The sequence below is a fragment of the Lathamus discolor genome, chromosome 8 (genome assembly GCF_037157495.1).
Source record: "Lathamus discolor isolate bLatDis1 chromosome 8, bLatDis1.hap1, whole genome shotgun sequence".
NCBI lineage: Eukaryota > Metazoa > Chordata > Aves > Psittaciformes > Psittacidae > Lathamus > Lathamus discolor.
Window position 1 is genome coordinate 19,301,665 of NC_088891.1, and position 25,388 is coordinate 19,327,052.

Consider the following 25,388-nt stretch of genomic DNA (forward strand, 5'->3'; position numbering starts at 1 on the left):
AAGGACATATACATAAATCCCATGGGTAGTACAGTTCAGTTTCGGCATACTCCAAATCTAGCCAGCAAAAGTAGGATCCTTGGCAATTCCGAGACTCAGCTGTGGGTACTTCTATCTTGAACCTGAAGTGTTCCGGTAAGTCAGTGTATTTTCAAAACTTAATGCTCAATACAGCCCCCATTTACTGCTTTACATGTTCTTAGGTCCACCCTTATTTAATTAGCGCTGTCCACGCATGCTGTGACCTAGCACTCCGGGTTTAACCTTCCCCGATAACAACAGGTCAAGGGGCGCCTGAGTTTGTGTATAAAAGTTAAACTAATTTTTCAAGGAAACTATGCTTCCTTTTTAGCCAGAATTAATATCAGCTCAGGATCCTGCGCTGTTTCTCACTACCATCTTTCAATTGTTTAGACTGTCAAATTAAATGAAATATACACCCATGAGCCATCTGGGCTAATACAAACTCTAGAATACCAGACCTCTTCTGTTAATCAAAAAACCCCTATTCTATAGTCCCACTATTACGTGATAAAATTATTCCTTGTAGATAATAATCAGATGGTACATAAACTACGCTTTTCCTGTCTGCTACCCTGATATGGTCCACAGGGTCAGAATGGACAGCAAACTGCCTTAGGTCTGTGTTGATTTTTTAACACTACAGAAACAAATCACATTAATACACTGAAAGAGATAGCTGCACATGTGTGCCTGCAATTCAGAAGGATAGCTCAGCAGATACTTCTTGAGCCCTGCATTGATGAACTGAAATAATTCAACCCCTATGCAATAATTACTAACTTATAGAATCACAGACTGGTTTTGGTTGGAAAGGACCTTAAGATCATCTAGTTCCAGCCCCCCTGCTATGGGCAAGGACACCTCCCACAGTCTTGCATCATTTTATGTAGAACAAATTATTGCAGATGATGGGATTTGGGATTAATGCTGTTGGTCTGTTACAAATGCTCAGATACAATGGTAGTTGATAGAGGGATACATACAGATAGCCTAAGTTGGAGCTTATATTTTAAAAATCAATAGTGGCTTCTTGAGGCATTGGGGCGCAGCACTTCTGTCACTGCTTTTTGCTATAGCTCCCTACAAGCTGTAACTGCCCCATTTCAAGTCTTACTCTCTGGTATATACCTGTAATATCGACAGCAACAAATATACATCCAGTCTGAAACCAAGAGGTAAAAAACAAGCTGTAGAAGAGAACTACTTTGACACACCCTGATTTATAGAAAGAAATGGGAGTTAATGGTGTGTGTAAGAGTTGTTTTACATGAAACTCCAACAAATACACTCTTTCTATGCCTTTTAAAATAAAAAACACCGACTGGACTGGATCCTGCAACTGCATCCATGCAGATGAACACTACTACATGCAAACTGCTTGTTGCTGTTATTAGAGACACTAAACGTACTAAAAATCAAAGTCAAGAAATACGAACTCAAAGAGGCTTGTACCTTACACTAAATTCTTTACTCATGCAAAGCACTTGCTCAGTTTAATGCATTTCAGATGGAGTGTGTGGTACAACTTATAAAAATTACATAGTAAATAAAACAGAATCCTCTTCTGATGCATCGTGTAATGCTGATGCTGCTAAACGCGTTTTGCAAAGCAATGCTTTTTGGCAGGTGTTTTATACTAACAATACAACAGCTTTACCAGTTTACCTGAGAAATACACTAGCATTTGTATTTTCTCTGTATGAAAAATGATTCATATACACTAGAAATCTGTTTGCTGAGGAAGGTATGAAAAGAACTTAACTTTCTCCAGACTCAAAATGTCATGGTTTTGGATTACTTTATTTTTGTGAATAGAAAATTATGAAAAGTTGAATTTCCAAGTTTTCGTCAATAGCATCCTATTTCTATTTATACTTTTAATATTTACATTTATATTTCTATATAGTTATATTTATATTTACATTTATATATTAAAAATTATACGAAGTGATTTTCAGTTTCACTGATACAACATTAAAGCAAGTGGCCACTAAAAGCACTGACAAATGCAGATTCCACTGAAAGCACTGACAAATATAAACTGTGATTATAATATAAGCAAGTCTTTTCACATTAGAAAAACTGTTATTTTGTGGTTCTGACCAAGATTTTTTTCTTTTACATTTTTGGGGTTTATTAAATATAGAAAATACCATGCTAAAAGTGAGGGGTTTCTTAATAGAGGCAGTAACAGATCTGACTCAGCATTTCACATATTCTAGCTTTTCACTTTTTGGTTGGATTTGTATATATGCTGGAAATATTTTATGAATAAAGAAAACCTACACATTTAATTGTGAAAACTCCTAAGTTTAACTAAGATCTTAAAGACAAAACTTAGCCCAACAGTATATGCAATAACTAACATTTTCACCCCAAGCCAAAGTTTTAAATCATGTTACCTGAAAGGCAGGCAGATCAAGAACAGCAAAGCTATTGAAGAAACGTAAACTCTGAATGGCAACCTGGACTGTGTTCGCTGCATAGCTGTCTTTAGGGCTGGCTGTGTTTGGATCTGAAATTGTCCCGTGGAAAAGAACACAGTACAGCATATGCAGGACTCCAACCAGATCCGTAGACTGAAGAACTGCCGTTAGTCCTGTGGGGTCCTGACGCGTAGTGTCAAATATGTTCCAAGATCTGTCAAAGAAACATTAAGGCGTCTGAGGAGGAGACCAGCACTCAACAAGAACACTTGCCCGGGATGCAGCAGTTCTTGTGAGCCAAATGTTAGAAAAAACAGTAAACTGTTAAACAGGAAAAACCTTGTCCAATGTGTCAGGAAACCACAACATTTCCAGAAAATACTTCCCATAATGTGGACACTGTCTCACGCTCTTTTCACTTGCAGTGCAGCTTTAAGTATCTTTCCACATACCAGTGTGTTTGCTCCCAAAAATGGGTTCAGGAGAACCAGCATGAGAGCATGCAGAAACTCGACAGCTTTAAAGTTGGAAGCCTGGGGGCACTTTAGGGGCTCCATGCAAACAGTCTCAGGTCAGTAGCCTACACCCATCTTGCTTTCCTGCCAGAGCAGACAGTGGAGGTGGGAGAACTCCCTGGAAGCTCTCACTGCGCTCAGTGACAGGCTGCAGGCACTGGAATGAACAGCCTACCCAGGTAGCAAAATCAGTTACTAGGACCAGATGATCTTAATCAAATAGTTCTGCAGGAATTTAAGAAGCAAGTGGTTGAGCAGTTCACAAAACACTGCTTCTTATTTCAGTCAGATTCTATTATGGCAGACTGTAGGGAAGCACAGCACAAATCAAGTATGAAACACTGAAGACAAACCAACACAGCTTGTGCATATGGAAACTAGGTTTCTTTGGTATTTCTTGGGTATGCACATAAAATAATGGAGGTTTTTTCTATCTATGCTATGAGGACAGACAAATAACTCAGGATGCCCCTTCCATTCTCACATCCAAGCTTTCAAAAGCACTTCACACAATCCCTCTTGATTTGTACTGTATTTTTTCACATCACAAAAAATCCAGATGATGATCCAGGACAGTCATTGCTAAGGAAGACTCAGACTGTCACTACTCTGGAGACTAAATAATGTTTTAGCCCTCATCACCTTGTTCTGGTGTTTCTTTTTCTAGCGAGGCAAACAAAAAGCAGGTAAGAAAAGCACAACCTCACCCAAAAGCAATAGCTGTCGGTCAGAATTTCTATTTGTAACAGCACACCACTGCTTCCCTGGACCAAAGGGAGGGAGAAAAATAAGTAGAGCAGGACAATGAACCTCCATTACCTATGTCCCAGAGAAGGCCTGGGTACTGGGCTAACTTCAGCTATATATAGCTTCAATACTTTTGGAGAAGAAGGAAGAAGGGTTATGTGAAACACACAAATGTGAAAGCTAGCATCTATGTGTTTTCTTGTGGATACAGTTCTTCTGTAAGGTAGCACGAGTAGGCGCTAAAACCACGAGCAAGGCTGATAACCAGGGTCTTTCTGACACTAGACTGCCATTGTGCTCGCAAGCAGAGACACAATGAGCATATCTGAGCCAACCAAACTCCTACCAGACCTCAAAGAAACTGTGCCACAAAACAAGCCATGACAGTGCTTTGGGAGGCCACTGGCACGCGATTCTCTCCAAATACATGTAATAACATTCAAAAGACAAGATGAAGGAAACGAAAAAGATTATTAAAATTACGTTTTCATGCCACTTACTTACCTACTGCAAAAGAAGAACCACAAACATTTATCTGATGGTCCATAACAGTGGTAACAACCCCAACATTTACCCTGTAAAGAATAAGAACCTGGAAAAAATACTTAAGCTCTGACCGTGTTTTGGTGGGGCCAAGCTGCACAACAATTGATGGCACAACTTTCCTTTTCCTACGCCTGGAATCTGTGCCCAAAACCTTCATTTTGAAGCTCTGTGGTCTTTAAGTGAGTGTGTTTGAATGTAGTCAGCAGACACTTCCTGAGCCATCACCTGCCCTTGCGAGCCATGCCTTTGTGGAGATTCCCACCACATAGTTCCAAGTCCTGATGGCACTTGAGCCTGGCTGCAAGTGAGGAATGAACCAGGAGGGCGAGCTAAGAGCTCTGGGACCACTGTTTTAACAATTTTGCTTTGAGTGTCTGAGGACTCCTTAGTACCCCTCACTTTGAAGCACCTTCTGATGTCCAATCATTTATTTTGCAGTAGCCAAAATGTGCTCACTATCACTTCACTACACTCAAGTAACCAGAACATTTCCACAGTATCCCAGGAGAGCACAGCTCCTTTTGCCAACCAGTACTTCCTAATTTCCATCTTAGCTTTCTCAACAGTACAACACAGGAAAAAAACCCCATGCTCATCATCAAACGATTACGCCAACTTAATTACTGTGTATGATATCTCACAGGCTTTTCTGTGACTACATGCAATGAGCACATTGACCAATTTTACCAAAGGTTAAAGTTAGCTTGCTTTCAACTCTCACTCCATCATTATTTTTAAACAATTCCATATGAAAAAGCTTACATTGCTGGATGAAATCCTTTTGCCATTTTGTGCTGCTCTGGAGCAGCGAATGAATCAAAATATACATAAAAAAGTCAATGGGAAAATAACTCAAAATGCCAGCTTTATTTTTTCACAGAAGAGACCAAGAATTTTGAAGTTGTACCACAAGACAAAGCTGCTAAACAAAAAGATCTGCCTGCTGGGCTTGCTGGATTGAAGAAACTGTTAGAAATGTTTTTTATGTTCCCTGTATTACAGTTAATGTGTATATGAACAGGCCACTGGCTCCTGTTGGTTTTAACTGTCAATTATGATCACTTTAAGCCTACATGTTTACAATAAAAAGGTAAAAGACATTATTCATACTGGTTGGGGCTTTAAAGTAGAAAAAACTGTGTATGAGATGTTGGAAAATAGAGCATGAACCTTTGTGTATGCTGCTTTCAGTGATTTTGGTCAAGTCTGAGCAACAGTGGATTTCATAGAATCATAGAATAGTTTGGTTTGGAAGGGATCTTCCAAGGTCATCTAGGCCAACCCCCAAACGCATTTAGCAGATGCCATTCATCCATTTAGCAGAATTTTAGTCCACCTTAAAGGTAAGCCCAGTGAAAATTCAGTTCTTTCAGGGCATAGACTGAAATAAAACCCCATAAAACCCTTCAATATCGTAAGATGACAATGTAAGAAACACAAGTTTTATGTAAGTAAAGAGAGGAGATTTCTATACACATGCCTCCTTCTAACTCTCCTATTTAAAGAAGCTTACCCTCTGTGTCTGCAGCAGCTGACAAAGTAAAGTAGTCAGGATGGAGAAAACCCCTTCAATGAACCTCCGAAGGGAAGAAAGACTTACTGGATTTTTTACATTGGTTTATAGAGCTAGGAAAGCAAATAGGCTTTCAAACTTTACTAATTGTCTATATTTAACACAGAAAAAAACAGGCAAATATTTATATTAGGCTCAAACAACCTGTAGGATCTTAAAATGAAAAGTTTCCTGAAATGCAGAGCATTTTCATTACGGTTACCATTATGATTTTCAGCTTCTGCCACCAAGGAGTCTCAGGAATGGGTAAAAGGTTTATGACTTACAACAAAAGGTTTAAGAACTTTAAAATGCAGATATATCCATCACAGGCAAAGAAAGATGCTGAACAGTGGTACTTCATTGCTTAAAATACGCCACTATTTATTAAGAACAGGAACTCAATATCAGTTGATGAGAAGCAGCAAACTCTGCAGAACAAGTATAAATCTATAATTTCTCCAAGCTTCAATATGAGCAAACTGTTTATATCTGAAAATATATTGTTTTAAAAACTGACTCAGCTAGCAAGCAGACAAGCCTCTCTAAGGGTATACATTATCACGTTTGTATATTTGAAATATATACTCCTGATTAAAACCATGGAACCAAATGGAAACAGGAGTTTTCAAAAGGCTTAGAATATAATCTGGTTGGTTTGTTTCATATTTTATTATTAGGATTTAAAGCCTCTCATCTGTTCTCTTTGCTTCTGAATTATTTTATCTAGAAAGAGATGTCAAAATAATAATAAAAGGAGTATAAAGAAGTGTTTAGCACCTGTCAGACCTTGTTCTAATTCCCACTGTCAAGCTCAGAATCCTGGGACTGTGTAAAAGTGATGATTGCAAACCATCAAGATCAAGTTTTACTTTGTTTACCGAGCTCCTTACAGTCCTTAAAGAGTTACAACATTCAAAAGACAAACTGATGGAAATTGTAAAGATTATTAAAATGACGATTTGATGCTGGATCTGCTGTCCCTTGGAAGGGGGAGAAGCACAGCCAGCGTTCAGGCAGACATGCATCTGATTCTTCATCCAGCAGCCAAAACAGACATTATCTTAATTACTGTAATAAAACTGAAAACAGACCAGCCTACTTCCTTGCATATCTGTGACAAGACAGCTACTATTTTCCTGGATCAAACCCTATATATCTGCAGCTTTCTGCCTCTGCAGCTTGTAATCCACAACTTCATTAGCTGCTGACACAGATTTATATGTATTCCACCACTGTTTTGAGATAACATGTAACAGGAACAATTTACTTACTGTCCTGCTATGATATTCTATTTTCCTAGAAAATAGGAATAGGGAGTTTGCAGACATTTCTCACATCAAGAAAACAGCAAAATTCTGAAGATGCTGCTATCCCAAAAAGGTACATAATTTGAGGGACATTTGAGCTACATAATTTGCAATATTCTCCGTCCACACAACTCATTTTTCTCCTGTGTCTGTGTTATTGCTAGTCCACTGTACTGCTCTTTGGGAGAACATTCTTCCTTAGTGATTAACCCTTACACTTAACTACCAATAGTTTCCTTCTGCTGTTTGCATTAATGCTGTGGTTAGACAAGTTTCTTCATACTAACTGGCAAAAGCAAAATAAGGCATTAACAACAGTTCTCCACAGAGTAGCAACTACACTTCTTGGACAGAAATCTTAGTTCCAGAGACTTAGAGGGGGAAAATGGGATATAGAGTTGATGAACACTGGGCAGTTCAGGAGGAGACAGGAATGTAAGCAAGACCCTTGCTATGCTGATGAAGGACTTGGCATATAGTTTCTTACTTACTCTCCACCCCCGTTATTAGGAAAGGGTGAGCTGGGACAGCATGGATGTATTTTTAGTAATGCTCCTTGCATTCTGTGCCTGCTCACTATTTTCTGTCTCGTGGTTACAAGCCAAGCATGCCTCATATGTGTACTCCGGACTCAAGGGCCCCAAACACGCCTTGTATTGCTTAGAGTTAGAATAATAAACTCTGGAAAACAAGGCTCTCATCCTAAACATTGCTACTGGACATCTGGAATAGCACACAAATTGCAAGGCAGATTTACATGGCTATATAAGCCCTGTTATTCGGTATAAAGCCTTTTTAATAATTTGCTTTATTTCAGGTTATATATATCTGTTTTCAATTCTGGCTACTGTTACTCTTAATGGTAAGCAAAAAACAGATGTGCATTATCATGGCCACAATTTTCAAACCTAGGTATGAAATGTCAGGTTCATCTTCTGCTCAGCAAACAGATAGCTCAATATTCACCATTTTATGATTTCTCACTACACACAACAAGGGACAATACTCTATTTTCAGCTCTCACATACTTTTATGTAACAGATGAGGGTATAAAAATTCTCAAAACAAAGTTCACATGGGGTTAAAAATTATTAATGTTTTCACCAAATAATCTTTCATAGATATCACACGGTGTTTGGAAAATGTGCTATTACATCCACAGCAAAACTTCAATTAAAAGAATCAATTTAGCATTTATTAGCCAGTACCAAAAATGATCATTTGAGAAGATCAATATCAAAGTTAAATCTTTTTAAAGACCTTGACCATTAATGAAAAGAAAATCCCACCCTTATAATAAGATATGTTTATAACATATGTTCAGAATGGATTCCCTCTTTTCAATAACTTTTTATGACATTCAAATTGAGAATCCTCCAATTTATGTTTCTACATTAGCAAGACTTTATCATATCTAAGTCCATGATTTCGGACTTTTTTTCCAGGTCTACCACTGGAATAAAGAAAATCTCTGTTTATATCTTAAATTTTTATAATCTAAATTATATCAATCATAGACCTCATTTAATACGTAGTGCTGAGATACATATACGATACAATGTGAATCTATTCTCTAATAATCAATATTATTGTGACATCTTGCTTGACGCAGAGGTACATGCAGGGAGGTACTTGACAGAGATCTCTTCCCTGCCTAGAAAACTGTTTTCCATAAAGTAACTGTCCAAATAAGCACTGGGTATCAATTCAGAGCTTGGCCTAGAAACATCCTGCTAAATCTAGGAGTTTTATGAAATGTTCTTGTGAGGAAGACAGGGAAGTCTAGGCTGACAGCTCTACTTCATTGCTGCACAAATGGCCTAACCCACAGGACAGGATCTCTTGTTTAAAACCTGAGCTGGATTGTTTAACTTCTGGCCCTCCAGGGATATCACAGATTACAGTCGCAGTCAAGTTCACAGCAGCCTGGTGGTGTCTGAGAGCACAGGAGCAGGATCACACAGCGCCTGCCCATTTCTAGCTCATAAAGGATTTCATTGTTGCAGGCACTGTGGATGGCTGGAGAGCCCTGAGGTGGTCCCAGTGCGTTAGCCACCAGCATATGCTGCCCTATCAGCTTCCCACTGTGCCACTCAGCAGCACAGCAGGCCAAGATCTGCACGCAGTATAAAGAGCAGTATATAAAAATGGAATGACAACTTTTTAGGCGACAAGTAACAGCCTGCAACAATTCAATCAGAAAAAAACGTATGAATTTTGTGCCCCCCATGATCTCCACTGAGGAGCATAAAGTTCCCAACCTGGAAATATTCTATATAGGAGGATATGCATTAAAACAACGATCCAAAACTCCTTTTGCCAAGAATGGTGAAAGCCTGATCTTATTTTGGCAAACCTTCTCTTCATGCCCCAGCGTCAGAGCACTACTTAGTAGATTTTTTTGCTTCTCAGTAAGAACTTTATGATCAGAGTAGTCAGTTACTCAGAGGTACAGAGGAGTATACTATAGCATGTTCCTATGTTCTATGATTCTATGTTTGATGCTCAAACATGTACCAACTGAGGTGGAGAAAGAGAAATCCTGGATGCTGACTGAATAGGCTGCATTGCCTCTTGCTACTATTTACCATGAATAGAGGGGCATCTGTACTCCTCAGAAAGAGAGGCTGCCTTTTATGCTGCAGGTCATGTATCACACGACATGTATTACTCTACTGTGACATATTTAAGAATTCAATAAACTTGAGCCCTGTTTCTGCCACCTTAATCTGTGTTTGGCAATACCTTTTTTGATTCGAATTACCCTGAATACCACGGACATCTGTAACACGACAGAATTATACTCTGCATTCACTTCTTAAATGAGAGTGGGCTCAGGCGATGAAAGACATTTAATTTAAATTGCCCTACTAATCAGTTACACGAAAGCTTTTGATCTAGAAGTGAGAGACAACAGTTTTGAAATCTCCCAAGTTTATTCCTCTCATTTCTTTCTATGCTCAAATGAACAATCCAAGCTGGAAATCAAGAACAATCAGCACCTTTGGATAAAAACCAAAGCGCTGCTGTATATGCAGGTACTAAGATCAGATACGTACAACTGACTCAATCCTCCAAAATTATTATTCTACTACAAAGGACAGATGTTCTTGAAGGAAGTGCTTGTACAGTGCTGTATCATTTTGGGGTGCAAAGATCTCTATTATTTGGTAGAAGCATGTGCTTGCTTCAAACTGCAATGATGTTACTCGCTCTTGTAGCCAGAACTATTATTCCACTAAAAGAAGGGTGATTTTTATTCTTTTTTAGTGGTTTTTTTTCAGTAAGCATTTGACTGCTGGCAGCACTCACCTGGAATGTAAAATGTTGGCAGCTTTCAGAAAGGGAAATTTCAGTGAGTTGGGATGGTCTCTTCGGGCTCATATTTCATGCAGTTGTTTTTCCATGTGCCTGTGTCCCGAGCTTACCAGCAGCAGCTCTCACCTACAGCTTTGGGTTTTATTTTGTGTTTTAACAACTTCATTTTTTCAGCCGTAGCATCGTATTTTACCCTTCAAGTATTCATTGTAAAGCTCTGTCAGCCTTATTTTTCCCTGAAATGTGTAACAGTTCAATGGTGGTAGATTCTAGTATGTGCACCATGAAGCTCTCAAATTTTAACTCTCACAGTGTCAGGGTGTCCTACACTGTAGATTAAAGAAGTCCAGATTTGGTGGCAGACACATACCTTGCGCTCACTCCCCACAACCCTGGTTAGGTTACACTAACATTCTGCATTAGGAAATCCCCTGACAAATCTAGTAATACTTTTCTTTACAGAAAATACAATTCCTTTCCTGACAGTGGTATTTTAAAGAACAGGAACTGGATTAGGCTGCTCTAGAGACAAATCAATTAAAGAGGTGATTTTAGCTGATAATAAAATACCTCTTGAAGTCCTGGACACTTAGCAATGATAAAACCCTCTCTCTAACAATGAGTAAAGGAGATGAAGTTTGCAGTTCTGATAAATGACTTACAAGAATCAAGACTCAGTGCAGGTAACTAATTACAACTCAGTGATGAAAGGGTGAGCAGAGGGAATTTCCTGTGTTGTTTCTTTACTGGTTATTTTTGTGTGACTACAATGGTTCTGTTGAACAGCCTCACTGGAATGCTCGCTTCCACAAATGTGGTGTTGGCACAGGGCTACAATGACTGCTGTCCAATGAACAGATCAGAGGCGTCAGGCCAAGCGCACCTACCTTCCATTGACTCCAAAACAGAGTTGACATATTCCATGCAACACCGCTGTGGCACTTTGTAGAAAAGTTGCTATTTTGGGATTCTCATCAATTGGGCCTTGAACAGAGAGGAAACAGCAACACAGCTTGTCTATCAGTCCTATGTTCACCACGTAACTAGAAACAGAGAAAAATGGTATTAAAAAAACGGTCCTGCGCCACTTCTGTAACTTTGCAAAAGAAGTAATTCCCGCTTCTCTACTACCAAGCCATACAAAATGCAGGCGGTGATTACTTCTATACTCTTTCTGAAAGGGTTCAATAAACAATCCAACTTACATTAACTTCAGATCTGGCTCTCTGTAACTATCAGTAGCTCTTGTTAAGAGATCTGTCTGTTGTAGGACAATCTGTATTATACTGTACAAGAAAGATGAGTGTAAACGTTTATTTTACCATGCTCCTACAAGGACAATGGAATTTTGCCATAGTTATATGATTTATAATAATCTTGATAGTTCTGCAACAGCACAACTTCTTTTTAGCATGAAGAGATAAACTTTGTAGAACACGCTAATTCAAGAAGACAATGACGTTACCCAGACAATGTTTTATTGCAATACATGGATCATAACAAGCACTACCCTGTTGTTCAGTTGGTTTTATTTTCATTTTTAGTATATATGCAACAGTTAAGGGACCAACAGAAGGCGCAGGTAACAACCTTCTACCATCAGTAAAGGAGAATGGGGATCTGAAAGCCTCCTGAGAAGCTCAACCAAAACTCAGTGCAGAGAAAACCATGCTAGGGACTCCTGGCTGTTTAACTGAAAGCTCCACTTCCTTTTTTATTATGAGAGTAGATCAGATCACCACTGCTTATCAACACACCACTACTGCTGGTGCCTTGTCTTTGAATTGCTTAGAAACATACCCAAGCATTTGATGTTAGTCCTCATACCAATATCTCTCTTCACATACCAGGTTCTCTCATACTTTGAACATTATCAACTCCACTTCAACAGTGCACACAGTAATTTTTTCTCCATGTCACTTTGCTGATATTACCTGACTTGACAGACATGCTGTTCTGTCTACCTGCCTGTCAAGTCCATTTGTTGGGCACTGCCACTTAGAGCCTAAGCTCCTTGGGATGGAAGCACCATTGGCTGTATGTTTCCATAATTCCAAAACCACACTGATGTGACTAAGTATAGGACATTACCAAATAATACTCATTCTAGTCAATAAGTAATAGTGATTATATAGTGCTTGTCACAGGAAGTGTGCAAGTCTTTATTAAAACTAACTATTCCATCACATGGGAATCACAACCTTACAGTCTGATTTTGGGAAACCAGGGATTTTTAAGGTTAGGGAGGAAACCCCCCCTAGTTTTCACAGTGTTGTTGCTCGAAGACAATGCTCTCATCTGGGCTAGAAGCTAGAGTTTCTGCCAGAGTTCACACTGCTTTTGGATGCAATGAAAGTAATTAAAAATAAAGATACACTGGATATAAAGCAAGAAGTCTTAAGTGCAGAATGAAAGATTATTAGTTGCTGAAGCACAGCAGTTAAAACCAAAGACACACAGAGGTTCTTAACTGCACACTTGTTGCTTGGGTAAGTTTGTCTGTTCTATTTAGCAACATGAAGGTTAGCAGCATTAGGTTTCTTGCAGATTTTGATCTGAGCAATTCACCTGATCATACAGGTGATAAGCAAGCTCTCCTGTGTTAGCAGAGTAATTCCAGGAACCGAGCTGGCTGTTAGATACATCACAGTCATAGAGGAATCTCTTTATGAAAAACGAGGGGAGAGAAAGACCTCGATACAGCTAATCCTGATGGATGATAACTCACAAAAAGGCACAACCATTCTCATCAATATTCTCTTCCTTTTTCCCTAGAAACATCCCTATAGTTTGACTGACACCTGAAAAACACCTTCGTTGTCCCCCTTCCTTCACAGCCACACCTGGATACAAAATGGCTGCTCTTTTGGGCAGGGAAGAAATGGATGAGAGCTTCCAGTCTGCTGGGACTGTTAATTAATGGTATCCGGAAACAATGAGAAGAGCATGGAGCACTCCCTTTCTTGAGGAACTGAGCATGCAGACAAGTGGAATGTCAAAGCTCTCTAATCTATTGCCTCCATCTCCCAAGCTTTTTATCCATGGTAGCATAGTTGAAATAATTTGGCTTTCCCCTCTAATACCAAGACAGCATACAGACAATTGTTTATGCATCAGGTCTAGCACCCCCAAAAAGAAACTAAAAAACATCCAACTTTCCTCTTTCTTCTCTTATCTTCCTAAAACTCTCGTTTAATCAACAACCCAAAGACATAACATACAATGACCTGGAGGTGAAAGATTCTCATTAATAATAGAATTTGTCTGTTTTTGACTAGTTTAAAATGCCCTCTCTTTTTTTCCTAATTGCTCTATTACCTTGTCATCGTGCCTTTCATTCTCCATTTATAACCAGATCCCCTGAAGTGCCTCAGGTGAGGGACCTAGCTGGATTCTCATGTATCTTCTTATCTTAAGGGTATGCCTGTGCTTGGCCAAGTCAGTGTCAGATGTCTGTTCAGCACAAATATCAATAAGCAGACCTCCCACCCTCCCATTCACAAGTGGGGAGAATGCAACATCCTGAAATTTCACACTCTATCAAAACCTGTTTGGGGAGAAGGCCAGTTACCTGAGAACAAGAAAGTTTGAGAGGTCACTGGTATCTATGACAACTATTTGCCTTCCTCCTCCAGCTGTCTTTTTTGTATCCACCAGCATCACACCACACTTTGAAAAGTCTGAAGATGCTCACTGGGACACATATTCAGTGGCACGCAATAAGAATTTCATTTCTCCAGAGGGCTGAGGACTATGTAATTTACTAAAAGATCTATATACACTTGTAGCAAGCATAATATATTGTTGGATATGTATTACTTTTACATATAATATACTAAACATATTGCAATTATATACATTAATATATTCAGGTCCAAGTGTTTTTACCAAAGAATTAGAATGTTTCAAGTGAGAATGAGTGCATCAGTGTATTCTCTTTTACTCAACTGTTACAACTCACTGATGATTTTGATTGAAGTTCTGCTCAAGAAATGTACTTACAAAAGAAAACTCTATTAAAATACAGCTATATTATATACAGGTTGAAATCAGATTGTATGAATTATTGGGTAATCTTTGTAATAGGAAGTATATATTTCAAGGCAAACTTATATGAATGCACGTATGATAGGCAGGACCACTTGAGCAATGGCACACAGAGCTTGAGAGAAAACAATGAAAATGTAGAAGTTGGCTCCTAGGTAATTAGGAGATGAAACTGATGGAAAAGACACACAAAAAAAGCCCCAAATTAAAACACTCTTGGTTTTCTGTATTTCTGCATCTGCAGTGTTCTGAAGAACATTTTTGTCTGAGATTATAGGACCTCAGTAGTCGTCTTGACTACACACACAAACTGCTCTTATTAAGTTAAGAGTTAAAGCAGTTTGTTCCTTTCTTAAATCACTGCATTTTTATCTCTGTAGTAAAGAAGGTTTAGAAAAGTTTCATTTTATTTTATTTCTTTTTTAACCTGATCAGGTCTTGGACTCTGCTGTTGAAGGCTTCCACTAGTGAGGATTTACTTTTCACTTCTTGTAGTATCTTTAGTGCAGTAGAGTGATTGTTTCCATCTGGGAATCTGGAGATCAGACATCTGAAAATCACAGCAGTTACCCTCAGAAGTCCTGTGGTTAAATCTTCGAACACCTGCTTATTTGCACTTCTGCCTGAAGTAGCATTATGCTCGTCAGGCACGCTAACCTGAGAAAAAAGAAAAAGACAACCAGAATTGAGCAGAAATAATCCAAGTTTGTAGAGAAATACTTGAAAACTGCCTATGAGTACAGCAAAAATAAAGTAACACATTCTAGCAGTGCTCATGGACCTTAAAACATTTCATGTACAAGAAAAGTTCTTATACCCCTTATGCAGATAACAAGCTGAAACAGAATAAATCAAGTCAAAACAGCACTTAGTGTACGAGAACTGAAGGAAGCCTTATAGCAGCAGAGTATTTCATTAATATGACTGTGTTCTATGTGGAGAAACAGGATTTTTGATGAGTCACGAGCATCTGCATAAGTGAATTCAGAACAACGTGTATTACCGGCTGAGGTACACTATGAGGGTAATACAGAAGTGGTTTAAACCACTTTAAGCCAGCGAAAGAGGGCGACCTTCCTTGAATTGAGACATGAATTACAGTGGTTCCCCTTCACACCTGACAAAGCCTGCAAGAGAACTGCTAAATCTTCCAAAGTCTACAAAACAAGAGTCCTGATTTCGTGAAAAATAAAAGGCAGCTGGAACAGAAATTTCTGCCAGGGAGGGAAGGAAGCACATAAGAACTCCAAACCTCTCCCTTCTTAATCTGATAAGAAGAATCCATCACCACCACCACCCTCAAAGCCAAACAAACCAACCCAAAAAGCAACAAGGAACCGAGAAGACATAACAACTGCACAAATTCTAGGGCACAACCTGACACACTGGACCATCATAAAGGATGACATGAATAATTAGTTCTAGAAGATGCAATAGGAAATGCTTTCTACCCACAAATCTCTAATGAGACAAGAAGAAAGTCTGAGCACTTTTGTGAATACCTTCCTAGTTTAACTATTTAGAACAGCAGGAAAAATATGTCCCATGAATAAGGTCTGAACATCTCAATATAAAACAGCACCTGATGACCACTGCTCTCGTCCATCAGATGTCAGTCATGTCAGAAGCACAACGTGCAGTTCTCTCTAAACAGACCTTTTAAAATCATTAAACTAGAGCCCACTCCTAAAAAAAGGCAGTGAAGTCGAGACGTACAACATATAAATCTGAAGACAAATCTACAGGCAGGACACAGACCTGGAAGGAAATCCTCGTGGAGTGTGAGGTTTTTAAGACATTTATTTTACTTGCTCATTTCTGCAGCACAAGGTAATTTAAACCAGCTGAAATCCTGCCCTACCACGATCACACAGTAAGTGAAGTGTGTGTGTGGAAGCCCTGCAGTTTTACAGGCAGAATGTTGGCAGCACGGATGCATCAATCACGACACAGGCTCCTTGGTACCTTCCCTGTGCTTCATGCTGCTGGACTCCACACACCAACAGCCCCTGCAGAGGTGCTTTTATGAGACAGCTTGAGCCTTTCAACACTGTAATTAGTGATCAATATTGGCTGAAGCTTTATTTTCACTCGAGATGAAAATCCTTTATACCCGGTATATACCAGTGAGGGCACAGAAAACCATTCCTGCCTGTACAGGTATCAGGAGGGATTCGATAACACTTGGTGACAAAGAACAACATGCATGTTTCTTTATTATTCATTAGCTCTGAGCCTCGTGTTGGTACTTAAAACTCATTGTAATAGTCTGTTGCTGGTGACTAGCCAAGTGAGCAAGTGAGAAGCCTTTAGCTGCTTATTCAAGTTCAATAGGAAAAAATAATATTATGTTGCTCCAGTAACTTCTGTTGACTAAAATAATTCATGCCTAATGATCCCAATTGCCTGCTGAAACAGAAGGATTAAGCTTTGCAACGTATAAATCAATTGAAATGCGGTGACTTTGTACCAGGAACTCTAGGTTTTAAAAACTGCTAACAAATGCTCCTCACTGCTATTTCATCCAAGATACAAAAATGATATGTAACTTATTTCTTAAAAGATTTAGTATTATTTTGCAGTAGAGCCTTCCATTTGCTGTAATGAACAGTACTATAAACAGATAAGCCTATTTCTGAATGTACACAGAAGAACTGTATTTTCTATGTATACAGCCCTTAGCTACACAAGCTCATGCTTTAATATAGAACCATAATATAAGACTGCTCTTCCTGATCTGTAAAATAAATACATGTGGTACTCTTAGCACAACCGTTTATTGCGGAGCTGATTTTTACCATTTGATTCTGGGGCAAAGTGTGCCTGTGTGTATTAATATAAAGTGAGAACAAATGTGGGGTTTACATTCTGTATGTCAAAGAGGAGGTAGAAGGAAATACAGAAAATGGGTAAATTTGAACGTAATATATAAGAATATATTCTATATAAAAGTTATATATTATTATATAATAATATATAATAAATATATTTTATATATAACTTCTAATAATTCCTATCTTTAATGTTTTCCATTTTAATGAGTGACAAAAGATCAGCTCCTTTACTGAAGAAGTAATTAATGGGGTAGTCTGAAAGTGTGTTGAGATTTATGTTCAAAATTAATTGGAGTGCTTGCAAAAGTGATGTTTTACTTTGCTTGTTGATTATTATATCAGGCAAGGGGGTAGGAAATCTTAAGATTTAATAGCGCAATTATGGAAGCTTTCAAGCCCCGATTTCTCTGTGTTGATTATACAAGGAGTTAATGATACTCAGAAAAATTGAGTTTGTTGACCATGGGCTTTGGCTGTGTTAAAACATTCTGCATTTTTATTTCTAGGATTTAACAGATTTAACAGTTTAACTGACTCAAACCTACAGCTATGACTACACACACTGACTTGTCAAGTAACTGGCATTAAACATTATTAAATCACAAAGGAAAATCAGGAAAAATATAACTACTGTTCAATTATTTCACATGTCCAACATCTCAACGCTATTTTAGCATTTACGATGAGAGCCTATACTGGGCCTAATCAAGACTCCTTCTTCCTTTAAATGGGTTCTTGAACCAGAATGCTCTGACCAGCTTCCCTGGTACTGTCTCTATACAATTTTTAAGCCATCCAGCAGAGAATTCCCCTTGTGTCAGGATTCCCTTGCTTGTATGGAGCTGCCATAAGCTCTTCAGCTCTGCCCACCATCTAGGACTTAATCCTGTAAGATGCTGAACAATATGGCCCCAATCCAGTAAAGCACTTAGGCACGCATTTAATAGAGCTGAAAATGTTATTCCATTCTGACTCGAAAGTACCTCCACATATCACGGTGCATTTTTTTCCATGCCAACAAAAACCCCCACACCAGTTTCCAGTTAGCAATGTGAAGCTCTGTCACTGAAAACTCATTTATGTTTTTGTCTCATAAAAAAGCATAATCCTTCACTGCCATGAGGAATTTTAAATATAGAGCTGCTAAACCTAAATGCAAAGTCTTCAAACCTTTGGAAGGGCCCAATTCCTGTTCATTTGGTCACTAATGTTCCATTCTTCTCCCATTAACAGCAATGATTTTGTGCTTTTTGCCCTTATTGGGCTTGCCTCAAAAACACTCTGGAAAATGTAAACGTTCAAAATACTATCCATATGAAGTTAGACTTTCTAGATAGCAATGAGTAAACTAAAGAAATGGAAATGGCTCAGGAAGTCTATGGGCTTAAGATGGAGCAGATGAAGGTTTCACCTTTTAAATCCCCTGCCCCTAAATATTTGAACGTGTCATTTCTCCTACTGCAGCCCTGTTTTCAAGACTTCCTACAGATTAACACACTGGCTTCCTACTGAAGGGAATAAACAAAATGTAAGTTTTTGGTCTTTTAAAGGTTACATTATTAAAAATAAACAAAAATCCATGAAGTTTCTGGGCTTTTCTACACTGCCAACACTGACTTAACTGCATTAGAAATGATCAATCCACAGAGCTGACTCTGAGGTACCTTTTTGTCAACTCTGACATTCTAGGTGCTGGGCCTCAGGTCTCCAACTAGAATCAAAATGGGAGGAAGAGCAGGTTTTTTAAATCTCTTATAGATCTGGGAGGTAGAAACTGTCATAGAATAGTTAGGGTTGGAAAGGACCTCAAGATCATCTAGTTCCAACCCCCCCGCCATGGGCAGGGACACCTCACACTAAACCATCCCACCCAAGGCTTTGTCCAACCTGGCCTTGAAAACCGCCAGGGATGGAGCACTCACAACCTCCCTGGGCAACCCATTCCAGTGCCTCACCACCCTAACAGGAAAGAATTTCCTCCTTATATCCAGTCTAAACTTCCCCTGTTTAAGTTTTAACCCATTACCCCTTGTCCTGTCACCATAGTCCCTGACGAAGAGTCCCTCCCCAGCATCCCTATAGGCCCCCTTCAGGTACTGGAAGGCTGCTATTAGGTCCCCACGCAGCCTTTTCTTCTCCAGGCTGAACAGCCCCAACCTCCTCAGCCTGTCTTCATACGGGAGGTGCTCCAGTCCCTGATCATCCTCGTGGCCCTCCTCTGGACTTGTTCCAACAGTTCCATGTCCTTTTTATGTTGAGGACACCAGAACTGCACACAATGCTCCAGGTGAGGTCTCACAAGAGCAGAGTAGAGGGGCAGGATCACTTCCTTCGACCTGCTGGTCACGCTCCTTTTGATGCAGCCCAGGATACGGTTGGCTTTCTGGGCTGCGAGCACACACTGAAGCCGGCTCATGTTCATTTTCTCATCGACCAGCACCCCCAAGTCCTTCTCTGCAGGGCCGCTCTGAATCTCTTCTCTGCCCAACCTGTAGCTGTGCCTGGGATTGCTCCGACGCAGGTCTAGGACCTTGCACTTGTCGTGGTTGAACTTCATAAGGTTGGCATCAGCCCACCTCACAAGTGTGTCGAGGTCCCTCTGGATGGCATCCCTTCCCTCCAGCGTATCAACCGGACCACCCAGCTTGGTGTCAGCAGCAAACTTGCTGAGGGCACACTCAATCCCACTGTCCATGTCAGCGATGAAGATGTTAAACAAGACCGGTCCCAACATCGATCCCTGAGGGACACCACTCGTTACCGGTCTCCAGCCGGACACTGAGCCATTGACGACAACTCTTTGTGTGCAGCCATCCAGCCAGTTCTTTATCCACCGAGTGGTCCATCCATCAAATTGATATCTCTCCAATTTAGAGAGAAAGATGTCGTGTGGGACAGTGTCAAACGCTTTGCACAAGTCCAGGTAGATGACATCAACTGCTCTACCCTTGTCCATCAATTCTGTAGCCCCATCATAGAAGGCCACCAGATTGGTCAGGCAGGATTTCCCCTTAGTGAAGCCATGCTGGCTGTCACCAAGCACCTTGTTGTTTTCCATGTGCCTTAGCATGCCTTCCAGGAGAATGTGCTCCAAGATTTTGCCAGGCACAGAGGTGAGGCTGACTGGTCTGTAATTCCCCGGGTCTTCCATTTTCACCTTCTTGAAAATGGGGGTTATATTTCCCTTTTTCCAGTCGTCGGGAACTTCACCTGACTGCCATGATTTTTCAAATACGATGGCCAGTGGCTTAGCAACTTCATTCGCCAGCTCCTTCAGGACCCACAGATGGATTCCATCAGGTCCACATGGTCATGTTATTAAGGGCTAGAAGGACTACCAGTGCCACAATGGCAGAACACTGTGGAGACAGTACATCATTTGAAAGGGATCAGGACAATCAAGCAGCACACATGTGCCTTTGATTTTACAGTTCTTGTAATCAGTGCAAACACGAAGCCACCTTACTTGTTGCATACAGAGGATTAAAGAACTGACCACAAACGGTTAAGAAACTAGCAACTGTGATAGGATGGAGACTGTCATTTTGAAGCACCCAAATTAAATGGCAGCACATACCAGTGAAGAAATGGAGGAGAAAAATTACTTCACCGGGACAAGATAGCCAGATTAACTTAAACCCAGCCAAAGGTATTGTACTTCATGAGTAAAATGTCATAGGCCACCTACCTACAATACAGTCTGTAGGTTTAAGCACTGTATTTTGGGGAAGAAAAAAGTAACAGAATCTCACTTTTGAACTCTGCACTTGTTAGATCTCTACTTAGACTGCAATGCTTATTTCACATATTTTTACATTCACTAATGAAATTTCATTTAGAATTGTCAGGTATTATGCATTTAAAGATTGCCTATAAAAAAGGCATCTGCAGTTCAATGTAGCATGCAATTCCAAAATGAAGCAAGAAAGACTTCACGTAATTTTGCATATTTATATGAACAAAGAAATGTAACAACAAAAATGTCTCGATTTCTAATTCTTAATGAGTACTGATTGGCATTACGCTTTAACTGGTAACAGCAGGTCTGTTGTGATGGGAAAGATCTGACTGAGTGACCAAAATCTGCACTGGACAAGGTGGTCTTGTCCAGCTTGTTATTCTCAAAAGGTTTCTGAAATTTCTCTTTGATTCACCTGAGAACATAATAGCTAGGAAACAAACTGCCATGCTTTTCTTATTGTATTTATATTTTTATAAAAAGAGAGCAAAAAAAAGCCCACCAAACCAAAAACCTCAACTGTTTACCAAACAGACTTATTTACAACTGCAGGCACAGGCATGTATGGTTTATGCATGTGGCTTTTTGAGATACTTTCATGGAAAAGCACATGACAGCTGTCACTTGACTGGAAAGATAAAACTTAAAGCCCTGTCCTTACATGCTTACAGCTCCTTGTTTCTCTCAGTGTGAAACCTTCTAAAATACACAATTAGAGAAGTTCTCATTATTTGACAATTATCCTCCAGGTACAGCAGACAAAGAAGAGCAAAGATAGCTGTCTGTAGGTAAATGAGGTTACAGCTCAAGCAGATGACATTCTATGGAAGTAGGTGGGAAGGCTTGATCCATTAACCACCAAAATCAGGAAGCACACTATTACTGACTTCCAACAGACACTGACTTAGGCATTACCTGAGCTAAGGAGGTTTGGTACCAAGCTTTCATTAGAGAAAAACTATGCTTGTTTTTACGTAATTCTTCAAGCTATGTTTTGAGGACAAAAATGTTACACCCATGTAAAGAAAAATGAACTTTTGGTCACCACTGAGGAATGACAGTTTTGAATTTTATTCTTTAAAATGTACAGCTCTGAGTTTTAGCAAAACTAAAGCTGACACTGCATTCGACTGATGAATAAAAACAAAACTAAAGCCACGTTAACTTGGTTGGAAGTCAGGTTCATGCTGGCTATATTCAAGAATATATTTAAAAGTTGCTCAAAACTGGATTCCTTCTGTGTCTGTATTCAGCATCCAGCAAATACTGGCATACTTGCTTAAAAATTTGGTAAAACCTTGTAAATATACGTTCTCATACACTACTCCTGGTATTACTCGGGGTTCATTATCCAACAGTGAGTGGAAATACACACAACACAGGCAAAGGCAGCATCATCCAGCTCACCAAACTAGGAATACTGGAGGCAGTTAAATCCTTTGGCGGGGCGTCTTCTAGCATTTGGGTATTCAGAGCTTGAGCCAATCAAAAAAAGTGCTCTCCATCTGTCCATTTCTTTTTGTAAATAAGAAAAATTCAAACTTGTTCTGATTTATTACATTTTCAAGAGAGAAAAATCAGGGTTAGAAAAGCAGCACTGTATTTACCTTTTTGTACTAAATATGTGCTTTATGGAACTATGAAGATATCCTAGTTTAAGGGCCAATTCTGCCTGAAGAGAACATAAGAGACTTTATGCATAGGAAAGAAAAGTCCACTGTGGATCACGGGAAACATTAAGCTTTAATTACAGTTTTGCTGCAGTTTAGGGGTTAGCATTTGGCAACAGACTGGAAACAGCTCTAAGTGTAGTAAATTTTTCTTATGCAGTATCTCTGATCTGTAGGTGGCCAGCATTTCCCAAGAAATACCCTCTGTGTTTCTTCAGGAAAAGCACAGGGCGTCTGCACAGTGCTACACTGAGAAAAGAGAAGGTGTCTGGCATCAGAATGAATCTCATCACTTGGGAAGTGCTGAAGGATTTCATCTCCTGTGTAATTACCCACAGAGCCCGTGCTCTGGCTCACAGTGGGTACCCAGCAGTGACTGGCCCAGCACAATGCACGCACCTTTCACTAAGCATATTTGAAATCTAATACCTGAAATCCTCTTGGAAAGATCTGGCAAAGAACAATGAGCTGGCAGCTACTTAGAGGAGAAGGCACAGGTTGCATTCGGGTTTTCTTTGTGTCAGGGTCCTTTGGACTATCTTTTGAAAGTGTTCATCTACAGTCGTATGGCTTGTTGATTCTAACAGTCATTTAAATTATTTAAAGTATGTACATAACTTTTCAATTAACAAACTGCTTGGCTCATGAAAATACATAGACACAATTTATAAGTAGAAAACCAAGACTAAATATCTTATGATAAGCAGGTCACTATGAATTAAAAATGAGTTTTCAAATAAAATATTTAATGACATTTCAAATTAAATGAAACATTGGAAAATTAAAACTTTCACTTTAAAGGGTCCTGCTATTTAAGCACTTCAGCAAATCAAACTACAGCAATGTACTGACCTGCCTTGCATGCCCAGTATTGAAACACGCAAGAATCAAACACACAGGGACAACTCCTAATATTCTACACTTTAAATATTACTATAGGGTGAATTAAAGAAGAAAATCTCAGAAAACATTAAAGATAGAACACTGTCTGACCACTAGAGTTCCTGGTACATGCGCTTTTGCAGAATTTATTAGCAGAAGAAAGTGTATCCATTTGGATAGAAGTATAGCAGATACAGAGAGATACCAAATACAACAGGAGTCCTGTTCTGAGCCTTTATTCTCACATACCTCCTGGTGTTTTTACACTCTAATTAATATGTTTGTGAACCACACAAAAAGTCTAAACTAAAATAGCTATTCTACATACCGTAAACTGGTGTATCAACAGGTCCATCAGAAAAGTGATCTTATTGCTAAACAGAACGTAAGTGCAGTTTTCTGTACAGTTACTGCAGGTGAGGCTGTAAACATTCACTGCACTGCTGAGGGACCTGAAAAAACAGAAGAAAAAGAAAACTAAGTATTTTACATTAAGAGCAAATAAATGGAAGCACATCACAAACCAATCCTTAAGCAATTCCCATTCATTTTCTTCAACTTGGCATTCTGGACAGAACTCAAAATTTACATGAAATCTAAAATCAGTGGTAACTACAAAGCAGTAAAGCCATACTTATCAGAAGTCATGCAGTGTGTGCCTATTAGACTCTTCTGTACTAAGAATTTGTAAGAAAACTTACACAGAATATCAGATACTTTCATAATTTAGATACAAAATATTATTTTCCTGTGGCTTACAGTTCTATCACACGTACTTTGGCTGATAAGGTCCCTTCCCTAGCAAAACCTCAAGAAAAAAACCCAAACCAAACTGTGTGAAGTAATTCACAGTAATTCACGGTATAGGGGGACCAGCTTTAGAGAGAGGCTATTGGGTAGCACCTGTGAACTAATACAAGGAGTGGAGAGGATCAAGTAATTTGTACTGAGCAAGCAAAACTGAGCAGGTGAAATTCCTGTCCAAAAAGTCCTCCTGGCATGCTGGGACCCACGACTGTACAGACCTATTGATGTGTAACTGCAATAGCATCAGCTGACCTATACCTGTGGCTGGCTAGAAAAGGGAACAGGTTTGCCATGGTAAGAACAGAATACCATAAGCACAACGAGCCACAGAGAGTTCCAGAAGTACAAAACATGCCCAATTATTCTTTGCATCATGTGCAGTAATTTCCATCTGCTCCAATTAAAGTGTTCTTCCTCAAACAGGATTTGCAGGGAAGCTGGAACCAGTCCTATAGAATATACTCAAGGAGAAGATTAATCTGACCACGGATAATACTATTTCAGAATAAACACAAAATTCATTTCTTGAACTTTGCTCACTGCAAAAGCTATCACTGTTACCATACAAATCTGCACACAGACACACAACAAAAAATGTAGAGTAAATACATATAATAATAAATAAAGATGGTTAGAAATTCAAGTTGTTTGTCTGAAGCAAACCAAAAGGAAAAGACCTTTTACTTTGTTGGGGGTTTTAACATCTAAAATAAACATGATTATGTTCAAATAAGCTCCACAGAAGAAAATAAATTGTGAGCACTGTTAAAAGGCCACATAAAAGTGGGACTGCAATAAATGACAAGTTTTAATACAGAAATCCTCAAAGCTGGTATTTAACATAACAAGCAGACTAATTCAACAGACTATAAAGAGACAGTTGACTTTAATGCTTTAGTCTTCTCCTAAAATATTTTGTGCCACAACAGAGTTATTTACACAACAGGGCAGGCTGTGGTGCTGCTTGCTGT

General features: G+C 39.2%; 1 protein-coding gene across 4 annotated transcripts in view; it reads right to left on the minus strand.

Annotated features, from left to right (window-relative positions):
• The window catches only part of SCAPER (S-phase cyclin A associated protein in the ER), a 149,383-nt gene that overhangs the window by 22,065 nt on the left and 101,930 nt on the right, over nucleotides 1-25,388 (minus strand). For 3 of the 4 annotated variants that reach the window (XR_010614523.1, XM_065688119.1, XM_065688121.1), the window contains exons 25-29: nucleotides 23,939-24,062; nucleotides 14,913-15,142; nucleotides 11,644-11,724; nucleotides 11,326-11,481; nucleotides 2,427-2,664 (exon numbers count right to left, since the gene is read on the minus strand). Coding sequence is in view for 3 of the 4 variants with exons in the window: in XM_065688119.1 (XP_065544191.1) it covers nucleotides 2,427-2,664; nucleotides 11,326-11,481; nucleotides 11,644-11,724; nucleotides 14,913-15,142; nucleotides 23,939-24,062 (829 nt within the window). In the remaining variant the exon portion in view is untranslated. The remainder of the gene's footprint in view (nucleotides 1-2,426; nucleotides 2,665-11,325; nucleotides 11,482-11,643; nucleotides 11,725-14,912; nucleotides 15,143-23,938; nucleotides 24,063-25,388) is intronic. The other variant, XM_065688122.1, reaches the window with a different exon arrangement.